Raw genomic sequence first — 25,463 nt, 5'->3', positions numbered from 1 at the left:
TAAAAAAATCCTAAGCCAGGATCCTCAGCTGATGTATGTTAATTTAGCATCATCAACTTCAAGGAGGTCTGTTGACTAGATCAGCTGAAGAGATGGCCCAAATAAACACATTCTCTGAAAATCAGTGTCAGTATTCAGAAAGTCATGTACTAGAAAGGGAACCAAATTCATAATGATCATTACCCATAACATATCATTTGGCTCACTTAAAACACTCTAGTCTGGCCAGTTTTGCAGAAATTAACATTTCAGAGTGATGACTACCACTAGGTCTTCTGCCAGAAAGTAGATATGAAGGTGGTAGTGCTTGGGAGCAATCACAGTTGGAAGCAGGGTGGTCAGTTTGTGCCCTTCTCATACTCAGTAGTGTTGTATTTCATAAACTAGGTTCAAATACAGCATGTCCAGCTTCAACAAAAAACAGAATCAAATCTGACACTATTCATCAAAAGTACCTATGGGTTTAATCTGGGTCACCTGATTGTGGTCAAAAAGGGATATAGGTTCACAGGAGCCATGAAACCATTCTCCAGGCATGTCCACACAAGTGGTACATCACAGACCTGACTATAATGCCTTTTGCCATTTGTCGTCTTCTTCCATAGTGAAGAACTCTCTGTCTGGCTAGATCTAAAAGTTTAGGGCCTCTTTATCAAGTATCTTCCCTGAAACTAGTTGGACTTGTAAAACCCCAATATAACTCTATACATTTTGTTTCCAGTAAATTAAGTTAGGGGTATTCAGTCCCTTCCAGCATTGAAAAGAACAGTTTTGAGGTAATAGTAAATTCTGAGCACAGCTGGATATAGAAAAGCGGTCTTCATCTTTTCACCTCCCAAGATATTTATTCTTTCTCTCAATCAATTTGAAGCTCAAAAACATCAGTGGGAAGAACTTTATTAGCTCCAGTGGATTTTGTAATAGGTTCTTTATTTAATGTCTCTAAAGCTGGTTTTTGAGAAGTAAATGAATGAATGAATCCTGTTGCCAGGAGAGTTTTCCAGGATTCTCAGCACACATTATGGCACTTCCTTTACTGAGTATTTTTCATGAGTTTTGGCTGAGAAAATTTGTGTGAGCTCACTGAAATATAAACGCATTTTCTTCCCAGCTTTTAAATAATCAGTTGGTTATAAATCCAATGATGTTTTTGCCTTTGAATGTCTGTGGTGGTCTTTGTTTAGCATGCAGTTTGAATGTCATAATCTATTTTCCAGACTGCCAATTTTATGATCAATAAACTATAATATTTTCTGAATTACATGAGAGTTTGCAGATGACTCTACAGAGAAGCTTCTCTCTTTTCATCTCTGCAATGCTTGCAGTAAATATTTTGTGTTTTAAAACTACACGCTTAATACACTGAAATAACTCTTCATTGCTTCCCTGACTAGATTTCTGCAAGCAACAGTTGAACTCTTAGAACTTTCTGAGCTAAATCTGTAAGCTTTCGCTGGCATCATTCTTCTCCAAACTGACTATTCACTATGGAGGATCTGGCCTTGCTAAAAATCAATGGTTTCCTTCTCAGAGCCTAACATTATCTAATTGTAATGACAGTCATACAAGTTTGAAGTTGTAAAATGTATATATTCTTTGATTCAGTTCAGGGCTGGCACTGAGTTTAGTTGATATTTCACGCTATTTTCCTCATAGAACAAAAGTGCAAGTTATTAATTAAAGGCTTTATTTTCACTTGTTTTGTGAATTGTAACTTGGTTGCAATGAAATGCTCCAGGAATGATGGGTGACTAACCAATTAGTCCTTTGGAAATTCATGCACTGCTGTGGCTTGTGATAGACTCCACATCCCTGTATTAGGTGCACTCTTTGAATCACCTTCTCACCCTCAGAAATTGTCTAGCTGACCTTTATTGGGATAACATTTCAGCTCCCAAGCAAGCACGGCAGGAAACCTTCTTTACCAAATGCTAATGGAAGGTACTTATGATCATATTCTATCCTACTGTAAAAAATTTTTGCTGGCTCTTGTAATAATACTATTACAAAGACTTTAATCAGGACAAAAATGTCCTCTTGTTAGCATTCTCCTAAAGAACAGGTTCTTCAGATTCCTTAAATATATTGATCCTGACACTTGGCTTTCCAGGCTGAGAATGAGCTCATGGTTCAGAAATTGCTTCTGATTTCTTATAGCTTTGTATATACATTAAAGAAGTAAGTTATCTGCTAATCCTCAGTGCTTAGCAGTGAGGACATTTTTCTGCAGGAATCTTTCCTCCTGTATTTAGGCCATTCGTGATGTTAAAAAGAAAACAGTAGCAGCTGATGGCCATGGCCCAGATCTACAGCCCTTTCTAAGTTTCTTGTCTTCCTTTTCATAGGTACAAAGAACCCCATAACATATTTCTGCCAGGCAGCTGAATACATAATGCAGATCCTCAGCGAGGGGAAGACCAAGCCAGACAATCAGTTTTTGCATTTCCCCTCTGGCTCAGGGGAAGAGCCAGTGTAAAACCTTCTGGTCTGGAAGGTTTCCTAGGTGGTGGCACCCAGTTCTGGTTGTTTGTCTCACCTTGTGGACCATTCTCAGAGCATTTTATTGTGACCAGGTCACACTGCCTGTTCAGAAAGTCTGAGAGCACAGTCTGTCCTGAGAGCACAATCTATCCTTCACCTTCAAGAAATTATATGGCAGCTGAAGCTCTACATAAAATGTCCCCAGATTGTCCCATAGTCACAGAGATTAAGTTACACAACCTCTGCAGTTCAGGACTATGCATATAACAACTAGTCTGAAAACATTCCAAAGCATTTCTCTCAGCTGTATTTCCTGCATCACTTCTGTGTATTTCCCTTAAAAGAACTATTGCAAAGGACATTTTTAGAGTAGATTATTCACAGGTTCAAAATTCTGGGTTCCACTCAAGTGGTTGGATATACAACTTACAATTCAGTGCTTAAATTGTTATGGTCAGGCTACTCAAGCATTCCTCTAAATTGAACTGAGGTCTGCCCTCAGCTTGTCGTCTTTGTTGATGTTTCAGTGGAGGAAGAATTTCTTAAAAACTGATCTGTAGTTGATTAACTTTGACAGCTTCCAGAATTGTTTAAATTCTTATTCTGTCCCTTCCCTGGTGAAATGCTGTTGCTTTCAGACAAAAAGAGATGGTATCTGAGAATTATCCCATTTATTTTTTAATTTTCAGTTCCTTCATTAAAAAAAAAAAGTGTCAGTATGGAAACAGAAAATGTGGTTATTTTCTAGTGGAAACACAAAGCATTTTGAGGTCAGGAGGTCTGTGTGTGAATGAAAACTGGGATCATACTTAGTGGGAACCTCAAAGCAGCTTTTAAAAGCTGTAGCTCTTTTTTGCATAGAGGAAATGACAGAGTATTTATATTTCAAACTATTTTGGCAAGAAACAGTCACATCTGTATCAGTGGGTTCCTATATTCAGAAAATGAAGTAACAAAGATTTGTTACTACAGAATTATTTGTTGCAAGGCCCTCTATGCTGAGTGCATGCTTTCCACAATGATTCTTACTCTCTCCATGCCCATTGGAAAGAAATATCACCTCTTTATCTCTCCATCTCTCAGAGATGTCAGACCTTTGTACTTATCACTGGATGCTGTGAAGATTAATTAATACTCACACAAAAAAAGTACCTCTGCTTGCCCTCAGGCTCAGCAGGAAGGATGGCTGCAAATATTTTTTTTTTTTTTTGTGAAAAGTGGGTTAACTTGCTCCATTCTTTCCCAAACAAGACACAATCACAAACTGAAGCATCTGTCCAAAGGGAGGAATAAGATGGTGAGGGGAGCAGCCACTTAGCAGCCTAGAGTAGCAACTCTTTCGGAAATATGAAAGAGCAACTCCTTCAGAAACACAAAAGATGATCTTCTTTGAGAAGTGTATTTCCACAGCTAAAGGAATAAATGTTTACCACATATGCTAACTCAACTCTAGCTGCTTTGAGAAACAGCAGTGCTGAGGAAGCACTTGCCCAGCTTTAGCATGCTCTAATATTTTGAGTTCCACCATGAGAGTTTCAGAGGACACATTGCCCATACAGACTCTGGAAACCTCTGAAACCTCCACCTCACTGCTATCACTAGTGCTTGCTGGACATGGCTAGCACAGGTTGCCACATCCCAGCAAACTTTGCAAATCCCAGAAAATGCCAGCAGGTTTGTTTGGCTGCAGGAGCCTGGCACACTGCATAGTTTGTAGTGCTCAGGGGTCTGTCTTTTCTCTCACCCTTTACACCAGGCTTGTCTTAAAAGCCACCTTCACGCCATGCAGTCAGGCCAAATCCTTCCAGAGTCAACAGACTGTAAGAAGCAAGCAAGCGATCCCAGTGGTGATGCAGCCAGTCCTCGGCCAGGCTCCTCCTCTTGCTTGCCAAGCTTGCCACTTGCTGTCCCCTGACTGCAGGAGCAGTTCAGGAGTATCAGCCCCCCCAGAACAAAGTACAGCATCTCCACCTGCCTGCATGGTTTGCTCCCCTCTGTCTTCCTCAGGCCCTCCACAAAATGTACAGTGGATATAGTTTACATCAGAGTTCCTGAAATAAGTGCCATAAACTGATATATATATATGTATATAAAATATGTATTACATAATAACGTTCAAACACATGTTCATATCTCATTAGATATGACACTAATTATAGTATTTGCTGCTTCAGTGATCTATGTAACAGGAATGTAATATTCCAGTAAGGTATTAACAACAGCTAAATATTTATTCAGCTTTGTTTTTTCATATATATACATTTTAACCTCTGTATAATGAATTTCCATGTACCCTAAATAAAAGTCATGTTAGGATAGGGTTTGGCAATTTGCTGAATCAGAGTTAAAAAAGCACCCACTCAGAACTGAACTTCAATGTAAACTTCTTTTAGGAAAGTTGTTTTGTGTAGACCAAAAGTTGAACAATATTTTTAAAAGAAATACAATGCACTACAATAAAGGAGAATACGCACTGCCTTCCTAAAAATAGTATGCACCAAGAAAAGCAAAGTAGCCAGGTCGATCTTCCATAAATGTTACCTTTCACAGGGATAGCTATCAACAAAAGAAAAAGTTCTTTTTGCCCTGACTCTTAAAGAACTATAAAAACTATAGTTAACCTTGTTCACATCCACCTACTAATTGGTACATTTAGGAAAATTTAATTGATGGCTTCCCAAACAGATTATCAGAAGACTGTCTCCTGCTGGATTGCTGAGCCCTTCCTCTGCAGCAACAAGTGTTGGTCAGTTCACTAGCTGTGCATCTGGTTTGATAACATATGCCAGCTTATTTGTTTCCATATGAATTCAGATGATAAATTATTACGGTAGGCATCAGAAATATTGGTAGTTGCTCATAAAATACATTGTATAAAGATATGAATTTGCTATTGTAACACTAAAAATCAGTGCACTTGGTTCTAAATTTTAGTGACTTTGAATTTCTCCCTCAGTTTCTATACATGCTAGAAAGACCATGAGACTGAAAAAACCCTGAGTATGTCTGGATCCAATGCATTTCACATTGCACTATATTATTTTTCAAACTATGGAAGTCTGTGTATTGATGTTTTTCCTTCATACAGATCCATTGTAATAATAATAAGATTATGAAAGGACTAGCCATGATTTTTTAATGCAATATATTATATATCACATGCAGCTCAGCACAGTGACCTTTAATACTTTTATTTCTCACACACCTAAGCAGAAGGAATACTGGGTCTCTGCTCTCTTTGGGACATTAGAGAATTATGGTCAGTGAATAGGATTGTGCCATCACTAGTAGAAGGCCCCAGGCTTTGCATTGATCTAACAGGGCTGGCCTCAGGACTTGTTTGGATTTGTCTAGGCTTGAGCTTTTTGTAGTTTTAGCAGTTGTCTAGTAGTTAGATGAATATTGCCGAAATATGTTTTAGCTTTAGTTTAGCTGTGTGGAACTGTGGTGTAAAATACACTGTTAACTAATGAACAGTGATCTAATACAGAGTTATTCTGTGTAGAGTGAGCTACCTATGAACCTTGAATAAAAATGTAGTGTCATGAAGCACAAGCACGGGTGGACAGCAGAGGCCCCAGGACTGTAATCACAAATCACAGTGGCTACAGGACTGCAGCCTCATGGAAACAGATGACACTGGGAACAGAAAACCAAGAATAAACCAGTGCATTTTTAATTAGACTAACAATAATTTTTTGTGTCCTTGTATAAGCTGTGTTCCCCTTCTGTCCATCACTAAATTGCCTGTCCACCAATACGTCTCATGAAAGCATACATGGTGAATTGACCAATATAAAAAGAAACAGTGCTTTAAAGGATGCTCAGAAATAAGATTTAAAATAATCTGAAAAGGCTTTTGGAGAGCAAATCCATTTGTTTGTCCATATGAGGCAGGAAAATACAGATGTAGATATAGATGGAGATTAAGATAGAGATATAGATACAGACATAGATATAGATATAACCTGTAGGAAAAATAATATAGATAATAACTGGTAGGAAAAAGAATTTGATTAAAATAAAAATCTGTAAGGAGTTTATACAAATGCATCATTCTAATTTAAAATCCCAATAGAGACAGATGTATATACATCTTTCTTAATTACCTAAAAGTGAAACTTCTTCCATGCAACATTCTGTTAGATAAATCTGCAGTTTTTGATGAATTTTAAAGGCTGAGGGGCAATTTAGGCAGGTGAACCAGCAGTGACCTTACCCAGCTCAGTAAGGAGGTACTCTTGGTTGCTCTCCTAAATCAGATAAGGATGTGGGATATAGGCTATTCATCATTGCCTAAGCTCAGGTCCCAGATGTATTCCCCAGCATGTGATAATGGAAAGTATCTATACCCAACACTTGATGCCAGAAGCACCTTCTCCACAAGGGAAATACGCACTGGAAAAGACCATAGGTAGAAAGAACAGGAAAAAGAGAATTCATTTCTAAATGCAGTTACTTGACAAATAGCAACAATTATGTTTACCTGCTTCTGATAACTGCTTAGAGATCCCAAGGCATTACATTGTAATACTATTAGGGAAACAGGATGAATGTGGGTATATTATATTAATATCTGATAAACATCATTATTCAATGCTGAAACAAAGAATTAAAAAATATTTAATCTCTCTTCTGTGCTGAAGAAGAGACTCAGAAATCTCATTATGCTTCCTTCCTGAGTATTGAAAATAGGGTAATTTTATTCAATTCAGGATAATGTAGATGAATTAAATAAACCTTGAGCTGGATTTGCTGGTTTACTAATGGAACAGAGAATGTGTTATACTTCTCCTATTCCTTCCTGGCCACATGTTTAAACAGGGACCAGTCTAGGATCCTCTACTCCCTCTCTAGTTTCTACATGTTTCACTGGAAGTTTTACTGGTGCTGTTCCAGTGCTTTCATTTTACAATGCTCAGTGTTTCAAAGCAAATGGGGCTCTGTAATCCTTCAGTCAAAAGACCTGTTGAGTCAAGAGAACAAGATATTTTGAACAGAAGCGAGTTCTTATCCCCAAGAGATTCAAAGGTCACCTTTGTAAAAGGTGCTGTTTCACACCGCAAAGCTCTGCCCAGTCAGGTGTAACTGGAGCAAGGCTGCCCCAGGTTCACTGATGCTTCTAGGCAACACCACATCTTATATTTATTATTTTAGACTCTGATTCTTACATAGGCAGATTATGGGCTCACAGGGAAGTGTCTGAAACCAATAACAGGCATTCTGAAGTGTGATTATAATTTGAATGTTGATGACACTTTGTAATGCATAATCTGTACTGTAAAATGAAAGGTGATAAGTATTAGACGTGTTTCCAGTATCTGCATGCTTTGTAAGCACAAAACTTGTATCAGAATTTTCATTGGGGGCATGGTAGACACAAACATGTAATGATAAATGCCAGTAGTTTTAATTAATTGAAAATTCTGTTATTTTCATACTGATTGCATAATTATCTGCTTTGGAAAACATTGCTTCTTAGATAATAAAAATATTAACTGAGTATACAGCAGCACAGTGTGATCAAATAGAAGCATTTGGTGGAATATAAGGTCAACTATAAAGACATTTTAGTTTGCGATGAATCACTTGTACACAGCAAATTATATACTCATGCAAATTATATTTAAGAAAAGTTATATACAGATGCATCAGAACACTACTTGTTTGTTTGGATAGCACCAGTATATGATGTTCAAACCTCCTAGATCACTTTCAGAAGCTCTGAATAATTCTGCCCTATAGAGTATTTTGCAATTGAAGTGTCTCCTGGCCACTGTGTCAGCAGTGTCATGTCTTGACTTCTCCCCTGTCTGTTCTCATGTTTTCAATCAAATAGCCTTTCTAAGTTGCCCCATGCACATTCATTTTATTTTCTCATATAATTTCTGAAGTATGTAAAATAAACTCATTCCTAGCCTTTTCATCATTACTTTTAGCCATTCATCTTGAATGATAAGTGCCTCATTCAAACATATATTTTCTTGCCATTTCTACTTTACCTGTAACCATATGTCTAGCCTGTTACTTGCACTTAAAGTTCTCTGAATCGAGCACTGAATTTGTTCAGGACATAACAGCAGATTTTTTACATAGTACAATAATGCAGATAAATATCAATAGTTCTGTATTTTATTGTGTTGTGTTTTGTTTTGTAATTTTATGTTATAGTATTACTGCATCGTCAGTCACTTTTCTACCAGCTTCCCTTTTTGAAAGTAACAGTCTAAATTTGTAACTTTCTGGAAGATAAGCCCAGACATGATGATCATATAAAGTAAAAGTTTGACCATCCTGAAACAAATGGTCCTATTCCTACCAGATTTCTAGGATTAAAGGGAAGTGAAAAAAAATGTAGCTCCCCCTTTGATAGAACCTGGAGGACACAGACGGTGAGAAACTCTGACTCACATTACGCTAGCTAGGTCTTAGTAAGAATGCTCTCCAAACCCAGGTTACTCACATTGGACTTGGTACGGTATGGTATGACCAATGGCAGCCAGGTAGAGGGGAGACACAGACAAACAGAAGCTCTCTTCTCTGTGCTACGATGTACAGTCAAATAAAGGGCAGCACAAAACCACAGATTTCTAACAAATTCCATATACAAGCCCTCAAACTGGCTTTCAGAACAGACTTTTTACCAGCAATATGATGAAAAGAAAACATACAGTCATAGAATCATAGAATGGTTTGGGTTGGAAGGGACCTTTGGAGGTCATCTAGTCAAACCTCCCTGCCATCAGCAGAGACTTCTTCAACTAGATCAGGTTGCTCAACAATAACCACAAATCTGTTGTCTCACAGAGGAGGTGCCATATCACTCTCATAACCAAACCCAATAGAACTGGCACTGGTACTCGAAAAGTAAATCTGGCTTCAGCATGCCAAGAAAAGAGTTTCGTACATCACTGGCCCCACAAATACTCACTACTTATATTTCCAACTGTATTTTTCTTAAAATATGTAACACTCTAGCTCACCAATTTCTGCTCTCAGGGACACAAACTTGAACAACACCATAGGCCTGAGTGGAATCACACCCCTGAACCACATTTGTGAAGCACTAAGATCTCACTTCTGAAAAAGGACAGACTGCACTTTCAGAATATCTTGAAGACATTCTCAGGCTGGAGAACATCCCTTTGTAAGAACTGTTCCTGTACAAGGAAAGTTCAGGTCCCTGTCATAGGGCCTTGGTCACTTTTTGCCAGAATCACTTACCTCCATTTGTATAAAATTAACACCAAAGGCCCTGCTACTGATTATGTTTTCAAAACTGGGACACAACTGGTGAACAATCTTGTGTTCACTTTTCAAATAACATCTTAGAGGGTTTCTCCTACCCACAGTAGAAGACCAGGGAGCAAAGCCACTAGAACACTGTATCTGGAAGGTCCCAAAGACAATTTCTTTTCAAGTGACACCAAGTTCCAAACAGCAATTTCCTATATATTTATTGAATTTATTTTTATTTAAATGAACAGATTTTCTATACCCAATAGTAGGTTGGGTCTGTTTCTCTTGCATGTTACCAGACAATTGTATGAATCTGCTTCTGTTCACTTTATGATCAGAAGTCTATTCAGTTTTTCTGCCTCTTGTTCAATTAGCTACACTTGCTCCATTTTGCAAATCTGATCATGAGTGAATGGGCTGTTCAGAAGAATATAATTTTATTCACTGGTTTTAATTACTTTTAACTTTAATTTCTGACTGATTTATATTTTAGCATATCAGATGCTTAAATTTTTGGATGAAGAAATTCCATTTAAAACTTTAATTTACATAGATAGTTATGGGGAAAAAATAAATATTGAGATTCACAGTTCTGTATAAAGAAAAAAAGAAAGAAAAGCAGTATTGTTTGAGCAATTGCATACAGATTTACCACAGAGAAACAGTCCCAAAACCTGAGCAAAACCGTACTTCAGAAAATTACTGCAGATACAGAACACTGGAAAAAGAGTAAGATCGAGATCTCCTGCCAAAAAGTGAATACATCAGTATTAATTTAAGCAGCAGAAATTCTAATAATCAAGCTGTCAAATTTGAACAATAAGGAACACCTTTTTTATTTAGGAGCTGTTCCTCATAACCAGATTTAATCAAGCCTTCTCCATTTGCATAATTTCTTCAAAGAGCTTGGGATAATGCTTTGCCACTTTCAATCTTTTTTCCTACATTAAGAAAATGCTTCTATCAAGCATCTTTTTACAGTGCTATACAAGAAATTTTGTCTTCAAGAAAGCATAAAAACTCTTTCAAAGCTTGGCCTCACTGGCAAAATTAAAGACTTTCTTCTGAGCCAATGGGAATATGCTTCTCTCCACAAACTGTGTCTAGCAGGTGGAACCGAAGTCCTTAGCCTAATGATGTAATAGCGCATAAAATTACGGTGCTTTGGGAGACATCTCCCATTTCTTCTGTTACATGTTATTTTAGGCAGGAATGGTTGGACCTCCTGTTGTGCTTCCTTGCCTTCCACTGCCTGACTTCTTTGTGCATTCTGATGCAAACCTACAAATGCAAGACTGACAGTCCCATGCAACAACTCTTTCCAGTTGGCTTGGTGCCCTGCCGACTTTCTGTTAAAGTTCATGTGTTGAGGACAGAACATGTTACAAGATCAAACTCAAAACATGCTGAAATGAAAACAGAATGAAAAGGCTAAGAGAACTTACTGGTATGTGGTTGGACTGACATTGATGCGGCGTGGGTGACTTCCTGACTCGAACTTGCTTGCAAGGGTGACATTGTTCCCAAAGAGACAATAACGTGGCATTCTTACACCAACGACGCCGGCCAGCACCGATCCTGAGTGAATGCCTATCCTCATCTGGAAAAACATGAGATCCATGTCAGCCTGTCTCTCTTGTGCTTCCCATGATAATGTCATTAACACTTATTTACAAGCCAGTCACAGCAACCCTTTCAAAGAAATAATAAACCAAAGAATAAAGAGTGAACTGGAAGAAAACAGGCTCTCCCACTCCTCTAGTGTAAATCAGATGCAGTTAAAAAAAGAACAAAAAAGTGGTTATCTTTTTACTAAAACTATTTTCTTCTTTTGTGCATGTTTGCTGGAGACTACAACAGTCAAAACAGGGATCATGAACAGAATAGGATGGGATCACCAAGAGTTACTGAATATCAGCCATTAAATTACACAAATAGATACATTACAGAGGGTTATTTTTGGCACCACTTCTAACACAGGCTTTAAAGTAAGACCCAAATTTTCTCAAACTGGCAAAGAGTAATAAAGTGGAGTGAATGAATATGGTGCTTTTATCTTCTTTGTGTTTTTTTCCTTCTAAACTTCTCAAGGTCTAAGGTCTTTCTCACTTTGTCAGACTTGAGAGATACTACACCAGTGAAGATGCTGAAGATTAAGGCACCAATGATTTTAAAAATAATTGTATCCCCTCAAAATAAGGAGGAATAAATCCCCAGCAAATAAAAAAAAAAATCCATGTGACTATTCTAGCAATCATCCCATGTAACTGAGATGTGGCGATTACGTTGATCTGTAAAGCTTGGAGTCAACATATAAGTTTCTTTCAGAGTGAATAATCAAACAGAGATTTATTCTGCATACATTTTAGCAATCGTGTTTGCCAAGAAAATAATTTTTACAAATAGGAAAGTCTTTTTCTGTTGTTAACTTTATTACATTAAAAAATGAAAAGAAAATATTTATATCTTCTGAGAATACTCTTACTCATAGGAACTGGACTGCTGCAAAACAAGAGATAACATGAAGAAAATAAATAGCAGCTACTAAACCAGAGGGTCTGATGGTGTCTGAATGAGTCACTTAACTAATACTATACTCAGTATGGTCCTTTGACTTACTCAATTCACAGTTATCACACTGTGCTTTTGTCTGTCAATCCCTATTTTTTAATAACACAATATATATTTACTCAAATACAAATAAAAAATCATTGTTAGCACTTTTTTATGTTAAGACAAATGCCAGCATTTTATAACCTTGGTGTCCATGAAGTTCTACGAACTCATGGGACCCCACATTATTTCAGTGACTATAGTTCTTCCCATGTGTCCAAGACTTTTACCATGCAGCTAAGCACCCTTTTCATTTTGTTGGTCTCTTATATGTCACAGACAATGGGTATAGCATTATATCTGCTATACACTAAGCCCATGGGTAACTTAAGAACATGTCGTTCTGCATTCAATGTGATACTGATTACAACATTTTCACAGGCAACATAAAACCTTCAATCTTCACAATAATGCTGTTAATTACAGACTAGGATTTTTTAAAAAAAATAATCTGTGAATAAATAGCACTCAAATTTGATTGAGCTTTCAAACCTTTACTACAGTTTGGAAGGCAGCTACTGAAATCCTTTGAAGACTCTTACCCTATTGGGCTGGGAAGCACCCACAAACTTGCTTTGGCTGTGAACATCTGCGCAAACCTATCACACCTACATTATTTTGGTCATATTTGGCATGAAGATTTCCTGCTTTTGCCACAACATACATTTAAACTTCATTGTTCACTTCCAGTGAAAAAAGTGCTCCTGCAGTCAAGAAGTGAGAAAACAGCCCTTCTGCGTATTAGTGAGGTCAGTACCTGCTGTCAGCAAAAGATTATAAGCAGAAAGTCTTGCTTACACAACAGCAATTATGCTGTCAGCTTTCAATAAATAATGAACTTACAATGTCTTGGTTTTGTGAGATGGGAAAAGGATTAGTTATTTTGTACACAATTTTAAGAACAGGGCTCATGCTACCTATTTGTTCCAATACTACTCTGCACAGTTATTGAAGAATCAGAAACCACTTGCTGTGACCTCTTCTAGGGTGCATTTAATCAAATGTGAAAGCCAGATTGAAACTATAAGAAAAAGCACTAGCTTTGTTTTGCTGTTGGAAAGTGGAAATGAGAGTATACATTAGAGTGGAAGGAAAATCTGGTAGCAAAAAATGCACTAAGAAATTAAAAGTCACTTTTGCAATATATGCAAAACTTGCTTGGGAAGTTATGTAGTTATAGTTCCCAAGCTATATTGTATATGCAGCCCTTATCAGTGCTTTCCCAGAACAGTTACCATTAAAGATTATTAATAACATATGAAATGCAAATTAGGTGGCAACACTACGATGCATTATTTGTCTATCATAACTCTATTTATTCATTTATGTCCTTTAAATATACGTGTAATATACATTATACATATATGAACTATCTTATACTTAAATTGAGCATTTTTAATAAAATGCATGCTCTTCATCTGTACTGACTGCTCCTTTATCTGTCCTTAATTATTTGGCTAATGTTAAAAGGGCAGCATATAACTGAGACCGAAAGTTCAGAGGCATTATGCATACAAACGGCAAGGTAACTCTTTGGAAACTATCACAAAGAGAAGACAGCCCTGAAAAAAACCCCGAGAAAATACCAGACCCCCATAATTAAGGAACAGTGAAGAGATGGACAAACGCAAAAGATATTTCTGGAGGGGAATATTGGAAGGCACAATGGGGAATGAAACATGAACAGGTGTGAAAAAGAGCGAGAGACCTGTGAGAGGCCTTTTAGATAAAGAGGACCAACTTGAACTGGCTGCAATAGAAAGATTTAAAGTGGAAAATGACAGGGAGAAGAAAGATTAATTAATTTGATCTTTGCAGCAGCTGTGGTAATAGTGAGGTAGAGAAAAGCTGAGGTGTCAGAGGCGTAAACGAAAAGCATCCTGCATTGATCAATGGAGGACAAGAGGAAAAACATAGCTATGTGGAAAGGAAAAGAAGCTTCCATAAACTCTAAAGAAAATGTAGCAGTATTTGGATACTGCCTACAGGGTAAGGCACAGGGAGCAAGAGTGGCTAATACCTGAGTGATGGGAAGGACAGTGGTTTTGTATAATAGTGATAGATAAAGAAAGTTCATAAGCAAAGATAAGGAGCACTGGAGCTATGGTCATCCTCTGATGGGGAAATGTGCCAGAAGTGGTATCAATGAGAACTGATAGTCCAGGCTGGACTGAGAGAGAAAAGTCAAGAACAAACAGGAACAGGGATGATAAGCATAAAAATATTTTGGTTTTCTGTTAATCAGTATGTTCACAATAAGCAAATCCAGTTATTTGCTTTATGTTCAAAGCTCTTGAGCTTTTTCTCTTTTGAAACCCTTTTGAAAAATGTGTTCTCCTTTCCCTCTCCTCATTTCCCTGCATAATTTTCCAGGAAAAAAACTCTGACATTAAAATGCAAATGGAAAGACACCACTCTATAGTCTGAGAAGTAGTACTTGTCTCCACAAGAACATTTCAGAAAACCTCCTCAAATCTAAAATTTCTGACCAGTATATGTCTGCATGTTGAAAACCAATAGAACACATTAAAACCCATATTTCCCTTCAGTCAAAACTGAGACATTGCATTATGAGACTTAAAAATACTTCCTTTATTAATTAGACCACAAATCAATGGTTCAAGCTGTAATGATTCCTGAAAGGAAAATTAACTGCTTTTTTAATTATTCTTCGAGCTTCTTATGTACAGGGTGCTTAGCAGAAGTATCTGCAGTCTTGGTTGGTTAAGGGCTTATACAAATCTATTTTAAAAAGCATGACCTGTGCTTAATTCAGAAGAAGAGAAAGGAGACATCAGAGACATCTTCCCTGACAGGCAACAGCAGGAAGAATTGCATAAGGACATGACAGCGAAGAATGACTTCTGAATTGAAAAGAAGCAGCTCTTTGTGGACAGTATTGAAAGGAAAGAGTCTGTGGGTACCTTTCTTTTTGTTGGCCAGTAAAGAGCAGTTGATGTTATAACAAGCAAGCAGACTTTCCAATTCAAACCAAAGGTACATGTAAACTGTCTTGTGATAAGCACAGGGCAAAAATACCTGCTCATTTTTAGTAATTTTTAGTTCAGGGATTTCCTGAGCCAAAAGAAATCCTTTCTGTAGAGTAAAGGTGTTTGTTGTTCACTGTTCCTCCTCAAATATGAACTACAATAATATTTCATGGGAGTGGTAGCTGTACACATTCTTCCCACCGCACACACAGAGAGGGACCTTAATAAACAGTTCTCACACTCTGAAAAACATACTCCCATGCTAGAAAGAGAAGTCTCAGATTGCCTCACAGGTTAACTGCATCCAGAAGGACTCAAAATTCATTTTCACAGAACTGCCTGCCTTACACAGACACTGAACTGAAGAAGTGAGGGCAGGCTGGGAAGTACGTGACACAGTTTGGAAAGCAACCATGGGCAGAAGTAACCCTCGACTCAGCCAGCCTGGAGCATTTCAAGCCTTAATAATGTGACTGACTGGCAGCTGCTCAAGACTTTGTGCTGAGCTGGTAGCAGAGCTTAGGGCTGATACGAGGCCAGTAGCTGTATGGCAATACTTACAGGCACATGGATGTCCCAAGCCAACAAAGCATTTAAACAAATAGGAAGTGTTCTGCTGGATCAGGACTTACAACATCTTTCAATAATATATGTGGATATCCGTAAACTATCATTTCTCAGACAAATAAAGCACTCCTCACTTTCTGCCCTAACATACCGAGGGATACTCTGTGTTTCAGTAAGGACCTTATGCCTTCTGTCCTTGCAGTGTCCTTCAGAAAGGAAAAAATCACCTCTCCCAGAGTATCTTAGCTATTAGTCCATGATGCATTGCCAGATCTTTTCAAACAGAATGTGCCAAATTCCTAAGAAGTTATATCTGATCTGATATTTTGTAGCATCTTCTACAACAGTGATATCTCTAAATCTCAACATGTGCCTTACACAAGGACATTTATTTGTAAAATATATTAATGCAAAATAGACTCTACAGATCTCAGAGGTCTAAAATCAGGGCCATACATTGGTGAGTCAATGCGCCTTTCTGCTCCTTCAAAGAACTGCAAGTTGACAGGACTGACAGCTATGCCCTGACATATGTTTTAGTGTGTGGGTTATCTGTATTCTTAGATAGATTTATAAATATCACAGTGTCTTTCTGGAAAGGGACATATGACAGTACAGCTCACTACAGAATTGTTGCCAAGAAACAGACCTGCTCAGAGGAAAATTTAGATCATTTTGAATTTCACAAGGTGTTCTATAGAACTAAACTACAGGATATATTTCCCCGATGTTTGAACAACATTTGGAAAAATGAACACTTAGCTTTTTTCTAATGAAAATTTCCGAGATTTCTTACTCATAGACTTAGAATTATTCAACCTGTCTGAAGCAAAAGCCAGAGAAAATGATACAAGGTCAAAGAAAAATACAATAATAAACTAACAGAGATTGAATTCCTTGGGATCAATAAATCCATTTAATATAGTTATTGTGTAAAGCAATCATGTGGTTTGTGTAAAAGACATACAATTAAATTATAATCAATGTGATGCACATTGCATATGTACAACCCTGAACTATGGTCTTGGCCTACAGTCATCTCTCCTGCATGTGGAACAAGGTGCTATGAAGCATTTCTACATAAAGAAGCCCCAGACTTGAAGGATGAAATTCTTTTTCTCTTTCCCCTTAAGTTCTTCCACTATTATCTAAGTTAGCCCTGCTTTGAATAGTGGTTGGATTAGATGACATCCAGAGGTTCTTTCCAACTTCCTTTACTCCATGATTCTATATTTCATACCCTATGATGAAAAATTATACCCCTGTGAGTCTTCATTAGCAGTACAAAGTAGAATTAGATGAAGTAAAAATCAAAACCAAAGATTCAGACTAGTTTTGGGGCCTCATTAGTTCTAACACCAAAGGAAAGTTTATACTAGGGCAAGGTTTTTTTGGCCAAATTCTGTCCTGAGGCATCATGTGAATTCACTATGGCACTGCTCAGGGTCTAGGTTAGAAGAGGATGTGGGTCATCTGTAAGAAAACTCCTGATCTGAAATTATTTACTGGGGAGGAGTAAAAACCATGTAAATGAGAATTTTAGAGTTGCTGAACAGAAAAATAAGTCCTATATCCCTTCCCCTAAGATTCCAAAGAAGAGACATTAATGTTAATGTGCTTCTTCATAAGCTGCTTCTCCCTCACCAATAAAATGTTGCATTTCATTGCTGATATAGTGTTTAATAAAAAACATTTTTATTGTTTTCTTTGAATAGTAATTTCCACAGCAGGAATTTAATTACTATGTGAATCTGTGTGTTCAGGCACTTAAAAAAGAGCTAATCATTCAAGAAAGCCCACATAGCACTGGAGGATTTTTCCCAGGCTCCTCTCCACTGACACCCAAAAAAGAAAAAAAATTCATCAGAAAGTTCTGTTTGATCCTTAGTGTAGGAGGACATCTTTGTCTCACAGTGCCATCATATGACATATACTGAACGGATTGGGTGATATTTTAACAAGGATAAATGACACATGCTCAAAATATTTAAGGGAACAAAAAAACTGTATGCTAAAAAAAAAAAGTCGGGTGTAAGGGTTTTAACCTTAAGAAACAGTCTTCAATACTTTTGCTAATTTAGTCATTTAAGGTAGATTTCACTTAATTTCAACCACCTGGAAGTCAGGCAGCTCATTTAAGTTAGATTTCTAGACTCCTTCTAAACCAAGGAGGTAAATAACCTCAAGGCTGCAATTCTTCACATTCCACAACTGGTACCTAGGAGGGGCTGGATCAATCACTCCCGAAGGTGTCTAACTCTCGGTGGAACAAAGAGGGACAGTTAATGGTAAGTTTAGCTTAGACACCTCATGCTAAAGATAAGTGAGATGAAGCCAACACTCAGATTGGAAAAGTTGACACACTTTCATCTTTTTTTGCATAAAATGAGCTACACTTCTGTGCATAAAGGATCAAAGAAACAGGTGTTGATGGACAGGACGCTGTCAGAAGATCATTCTATTTGTAGAACAGCAGAAATTTTTTCAGATATTTTAACATAATGTTCTTTGAATCTAGCCTGCATTCTTTGAAATTGTTAAATGAAATGACCTTTCAATGGAAAAGTCATGCTTTGTCTTTTGATCATAGTATGTGCTTTTATGCATAGATGAAATTCATGTTGATCTGCTTTGGGAAGAGCCTGGAACTAATCAACAAGGATCTGCTGCATAACAACTTTAAAATCTACATAAACCATTGACGTATAAGAATCCTACAGTTTTACTAATAGAAGCAACCTTATCTAGCCTATGTACACTAATGATGCATCTGTATCAAGATTCTTTCCAAAGACTTGTACACTGTTAAAGAGACCTAAATTGTTGCCTATGTCATTTAAGCCTTTACCACTGCAAGATGTTTTAATAATTTTTGCACAAACTGGAGATACATTTTAAGTGTGTAGTTTCTACTGGATCCCCCTGCTTCTTGCAATCAGCACCAAGGTAAACATAATCAAGATAAAAAATTGATTAACCCCCCCCTCCTCCATATGGACACAGACATGACAAAAACATCAATGGGCCAGGTTTTGCAAATATGCATGTTCATAAGTTGGGGAAAGTGGAGAGACTAGTTCCTTTAGCACCTCTCAATCTAACAAACAATGTATCCAATTAAATATAGACAAATACCAGAAAGAAGTCAACATGTGCCCTCTTTTGAAATACAGTAAATGAAGGAATGACCACATGGAAAGATAAAAGGCTAATAACATCCCAAGCTGTGCATAAGGAATGCTTAGTGTTGCAAGTTATAATAGCTAAAAAATAGTTTGCTTCCTAGTGAAGAAACTTTGGGCACTGCCATCATCATAGAAATTTAAATACTAAATGTGCAACATGACCCTCTCTCTCATGCTTAACTAAAGAATAAATTAGTTTGTAAAGCACAGAAAGTTTCAATGTGAGAGCTGGGGTGTACAGATATATACCATATACGTTCCAATGTTAGAACAGCTCACAGTATTAGACCATCCTTGCACATCTCACTCATCACTAAAATGATAATGATGCTGTGTTCCTTCGCTTGTCCTCCAGTTCATTTTTAAGAACTTCAATTTCTATAGACTTAATGCAAGACAACATAAGAGCTAGATGATGACAATAATTTTTGTAGAATTTACCTTCCTCTTAAGCCTGGAGCAAGTCTTCAGAGCTGGCAGGTAATGATTAGCCTAACAGGCAATGGCAATTGCATACAAAGAGAAAAGAGGCTCTGTGATTGTGTGGATCCTGTAAACAAGAGACTAAGACTTCACCTTGGCTATAATTGGGAAGGGGTTTATTAACACTCCTTATTGGCCTTTGTACTTCACCATCACAGAACTTCCAATTTATGCAGGGAAAGTGAATTTCCCCCTCAGTAAAATCAAAACACACATTCACATATAATGATTTTTTTTAAGTCTTTCAGACAGGCAAATCCACTGAGTTGAGAAAAACTATTTCATACAACGAACAGAATGAGCATAAAGAGAAAGGGTGCTGTTTTGCACTGAACTGAGGATTTTAGCAGAACAGACTCATGTATAGCCAGCACTTCAGCAAGTCAATCAAACTTCCTTGAGACCACAAAAGAAGTATAACAAAAGCTAGCATCAGAACTCAGAGAGTATTTTGTACAGCTCTGTTATCTTCACTGAAAATCTTCACGGTTAATGAAATCAATGACAAAATCACTCTGTAACTCATGTAAAATGTAACATCTTCTATTCCTAGATTTAAGCTGCAAATCTACAAGCAATATCTGATGATTATTGCATGTCAGATGTGCCATGAATGGAAACGTGATACTATTTTATTGTTTGTTTCAACTGCTTCAGATAAAATTGTTAACTGCACTGCAATTTTAAGAGAATATTTAGGATAAATTTGAATGTTCCAGTGTTTTCATGACTAGAAAGAGTTCAACCTTATTTTCAAAGCAATGAGCAAATGAAGACTTGATGATGTCAAGAACATGACAAATCCAAACAGATGGAGACAAATTGCTCTCAGATGAAGGTGAATCACTTAGGGGAAGCAAAGATTTCCATGTCTAATGACTTTCCTTCACTTCATTCAGTGGTCTCTTCCTCTGTGTCTCACACTCATCCCCTCCCCATCAGAGACACACTGATAAAGAACAAATCATGGGAACACATATATGTGATTTTAGCTTGTACATTCTGTAAAAAATCCCAATCATAATACATATATTATAATAATTCCTTTTATACATATTATTAGTTTTGCAAATTCCAAAATTCAAACATGTTAATACACTTAGTTAAGATTACCTCTGCCCATCTTCACAAGCTTTTATCAGCTAATTTATTTTTCTATAATCCACAAACATATACACAAATAAAAGCATATTTCTGCTTTTATTTGTGTGAGCAAGAAAGACCAAAAAAGAAAGACAAGGAGACTTTAAGCCTCAATTATCCTTGCACTTTCTTTTGAAAATCACTAGACAAGTTAAACACTAATTTAGTTTTGGATGCAGTAGCAGATGATAGCATGGCATATCTATAACGTCATTGTTTGTCACTGCTACCCAGCCAACCTTTAACACCGCTAATTGGGTGAATTTGGCAGCTGAAGCACACAGATACCTAGCCTTGGATTTTGCTTATCCAGCATTATCATCACTTGCTTCTTTCCTGCTGTTGCTCTTGTCTGATTGTGCTTTATCTGGAACTTTTCCAGTCAACTTCTTCATCCAAAGCCATCTCTCTTGGTTCAACCTTTGCTGACAAGAGCTAACAACTCCTTTACCTTTTAGTCCCATTCTTTACTCCTTTCCTCCCAAATGCATGCAAGATGTGTTTTCATGGAAGGAGTCCCTTTATTCTCTGGTGCACCATATTTTTCATACCCTACATATATGTCATATTTGTAACTGGTGTCACTGAAAAACAGGAGTAAAATATACAAATTCTCCCACAAAGAAAAAGAGCAACCAACTTGACAATCCTTCTCCCTTAAATTGCTAACCAAAAAACTCCCATATTTTTCTTTAAAAATTAATTCAACTTTCATCAGATGATTGTAAAGGACTATCTGACTCTCATTCCCCCTTCCATACCTTCAGAATGGGACAGTGATATATAATCAAGCCAATGTGAGAAAAGCAGAAAGAAGCAGCAACCATTTGAATCACCTAAAATAAATGTTATCCCCACAGAAGAAAAACAGAGGAAAAAAGGATGAGTAGAGAGTGATCTTTACATTAATGGGTTTGTTAAAATAACCATTAAAATTTCTGACATTGATATGGACTTTTTTGTAAGATAGTATTTATTTAGTAGGTCATCTGTGGAGAGCATGCAGCCAACACAAGCAAACAAGTTAGATACCAACCTTACTAATAAAATAATAGTTCTTTTAAAATCAGGAAACAACAGAAATGACACTGGAAAGCTAAATATAGCTATGATTATCTATAGGAGAAAAAAAAGAAAATTATTCTTGATATTATTGCTTCAAATTCTATCTTTTAGCCTTAATAAATTAAGGGAAAATTGTTGGAGAGAAAGAAATCACTAGACATTTCAGAGACTCTAGCTGTAGTTTTGTGAAGATTAAATCATGTCAATTTAATAATTTTTATTTGTATTTAACTTGAGTTGAAATTAGTGGATAAATGAAATAAAGTAGATGAAATATACTTGAACTTCATCTCACTTGTACTTGCGCCTAGTAAATAAAAATAAATTATGCTGAATTTTATTTACTGTGTTTGTTAATGATCTATAATAAACAACACACATTTGAAGTTAGCTGATCACACAAACTGAATGCATCTAGAAAAATACTCCAAACTAAAAATACACAATTCAAGAAAGAAAATTGGAAAATCCTGTGTAAGGTCTCCTGAGTGAAGACCAAAATGAGCTTGAGTTAACATGCAATCTGGTCACATAAAAAAAGTAATTTGGGGCTATGAACATCTTATGACACTCTAAATAGTTTCTTCCTACAGAATTCTAGTTCAACCGCACCAAGAATATTAAGTTAGAACCTAGGTGCTGTCAACAGGAGTGATTTCTGAAAAGATCAACAATCTGTTCAGACCCTTGAAAGGATTTGTTTAAGGAAGAAAAGTAAAACCCCCATAAATAGTCACAGCTTGGCTAAGTATTACTCAATAGGGAAAACATGATAATCATCTACAAATATCTACAAGGTGTTAATGTCAAAGAGGGTGATATGGCAGATGGGGACACAACCAGAAATAATAAAATGGAAATGAAGACATAGATAAATATCCAGTTTCCCTAGGCCTAAACAGGCTATATTAGTGGCAGCGACAGACTCCTGAGGCAAGTGTGGTAAGCTACCTCATGTAAGTCTTTTCTTTAAGGCACTAGTAAAACACTTGAAAATACATTGTAAGGATGTTGACAGGAAGATGGACAGGATGCATTAATACATGTATGTCTTTTTTAACTCTAACATCATACTGCCTTTACAGACAACTAATTAGAAAGTGGTGATATGTCTGAGGGTTTCAAATGACTGCCGAAAAGTCTGTCTTTCTGTCAACATTAATAGCAGATGGAGTAGGAGAAATATTTTGTAAATTCCTGAAACTTAAAGAAACAGAATTTTGAACTTCAGTTTTAAATTAAGTGTAACTCGGTTCACATTCTCTTTAGAATTTCCCTAAAACTTCATCCAAAATCTTGGGCTGAACTAGGGTTTAGCATGTTGGAAATACCTAAAAGAACCTTGAGAATCTGCTTTATCTCCTTGAACAAATCTATGTAAAATGAAGTTAGTACTCTGCACCTAAAACATGCAAGACTCAAAAATGATTGAAAAGAGCCACTGAGATACGGAGTTGTGTCCGATACTGGAAGATATATTTCTATGGTAATAGGTGGTGTGAGAATAAGAAGAGAAACACATTCCTTTTGAGGAAAGAAATTTATCATTTTTAGCAGAATCCAGGTTGGAAAATATTGATTAAGAAATAATGATTTAAGTATTTTGGAAAGCAGATGAGACCAGGATCCCAAACTCAGAAGCTTCAGCAGAACCAGGCCTCACAAGATTTGTACCTACTCAGGTCCTCACCGGGCAAAAAGGGTGGCTCCAGAGACACTAGGGAGCATCTGAGCTGGGTCTAAGAACCTGGGAACACAGCAGGGAGACTTGAGGCCTAAAACTTCCTCATATGAACAGGGGATTTGCAGAGTCCAGATCTGATAGGTGAACTGGGGATGATCAAAGGGTATGAAATCTTAGAAAACACGTGGTCTCCACTGGTGATCAAGCAAGCTGTCATTATAGTTCTCAAAACCTGCATTTGTGGAAAACATCTTTGGTGTCATGGAATTGAAAACCTGATTTGGCAGAAAACTTCCAATCAGATCAAGGTGTAAGATTAATCTAGTTGCTAGAGATGAAAATGAAGAGTACAGCAACTATGTTGAACCAATTTTACTTACAATATAAACTCAGATTTTTAACTTTTTTTTTTTTATAATAACATGAAGATCTATGTCTAACAACATACTTGGCAGTATCAAGTACACCGTGCATAGCAAATCAGTGCAATCTTGACAGGGAGAAAAAGTAATATGATTCTTTAGACAGTCATCCTTTAGGAATGTGACTGTCAGTTCTGTCAATACACTGCAATCATACATTGAACTAGTCATGTTATTTTGGCATTGGTCTATTCCTCACTACAGATGATCACCGTTAAGCTTCATGTGGATAGCTATCAAAATAAACCCTTTCACAGGAAATACTTTGAAAGTTGTACATTCAGGTTCCTTGAGGATTAGAGAAAGGGTCACCTCACTAAAGGGCAGCAACCTCCAAAGTAAAATAAGGCTATGTCCTATGGTGGTTTTGGTTCAAAGAAACAGTGCAGTTTTGAAGTGCATGCCCCAGTTGTCCCTGCTTACTCTACATTGCTTCACTTCACAAAGTGGGTTTGGTCTGCAGGAACTGGACCCCTGTCAGAGGAAATTAAAGTAGTAGCTGTGCTCAAGATGTGCACTAAAGTCAAGACAGGCTCTTACGGGCATATCAGGGTCCAAATCAACATTTGGTCTTTCAGATCACATATGGTTGAGGCATTCAGTCTGAGGAACAAAATCAGTCCAAGTGGAAACCTCAGAATGCATTGAGTGTACATGTAAGGCCCTCAGCACCAACTCCATCAATCCACTGATCCTTTTCTGTTGTACTGATTTACTTGATGAGCAGGCACACCTATCGGATATTCAGCAAAAGGGGCAAGACAGCAAAACTAATTACCTAACATCAGCTAGCCAAACCTGTGATCATGCATTTAAAAATTTAATTTCTAAAATTCTAATCAGCGACTGACATATTATAACAATAAGTTCATTACTAAGTAAAAATGTTATGGCTGTATTAGAAATGTTCAGGACTGAAATGTAAAATGAAAACAATGACAGCTTTAATTAGAGTGGTAAGGCCCATAAAATTAAGAGATTCACTTATACAAAAACACTGTAGATGAACCTTGAATGAAATTAGTCAAAACACATTTAAGATTTCTCATTGCAAAACTGTTTAATCCCAGAAGCTTCCCACATTAAGGGTTTGGCTTCATACATTTCAAAGCTGTAGCACGTTAAATTCCAATTACTTCATAAAAGGTAGGCAGTGTGCGTATAAAAGATACTTGGAACAATAGACTGCATTATGGTGTGTCTCAATGCTCATTATAAAGCAGCTACTACAGTGGACTGTGTTAACGCACCACAATTTTTCTTCATTTAGTCTTACTTAGAAATTGATCTTGGTTTGTAAGCAAATTCAGAGAATCCTAATGCACTTCTAATAATCCCCATGGGAAAGATGAATAATGTTCAGACTATGTGTTCCACAGACACCATTCCCCATTATAGAAATGTGGGAAGAATAATGAAAACTCCTTTCCTCTTCTCTGAAGTCAATTAATTATTTTCTATAAAAATAAACAGGGGCTTTCTTCACTTCAGCAACCATCCAAATTCATGTAGCTGAACTTAATATGTGAATCTGAGCAAAGGGAAGCAAGTCTTTTCCTTTAAAGCATACATTTCATTAATGTTTGTGTAA

General features: G+C 36.9%; 1 protein-coding gene across 1 annotated transcript in view; it reads right to left on the bottom strand.

Annotated features, from left to right (window-relative positions):
• Positions 1–25,463, bottom strand: part of GUCY1A2 (guanylate cyclase 1 soluble subunit alpha 2) — a 161,434-nt gene that overhangs the window by 4,250 nt on the left and 131,721 nt on the right. Inside the window, exon 7 of the mRNA XM_075050423.1 lies at positions 11,166–11,320. Within this exon, the coding sequence (XP_074906524.1) occupies positions 11,166–11,320 (155 nt within the window). The remainder of the gene's footprint in view (positions 1–11,165; positions 11,321–25,463) is intronic.

This window comes from Buteo buteo, chromosome 18 (assembly GCF_964188355.1).
Source record: "Buteo buteo chromosome 18, bButBut1.hap1.1, whole genome shotgun sequence".
Taxonomy (NCBI): Eukaryota; Metazoa; Chordata; class Aves; order Accipitriformes; family Accipitridae; genus Buteo; species Buteo buteo.
The sequence above is the reverse complement of the archived record's forward strand: the minus strand, read 5'-3'. Positions and strand labels throughout refer to the sequence as shown.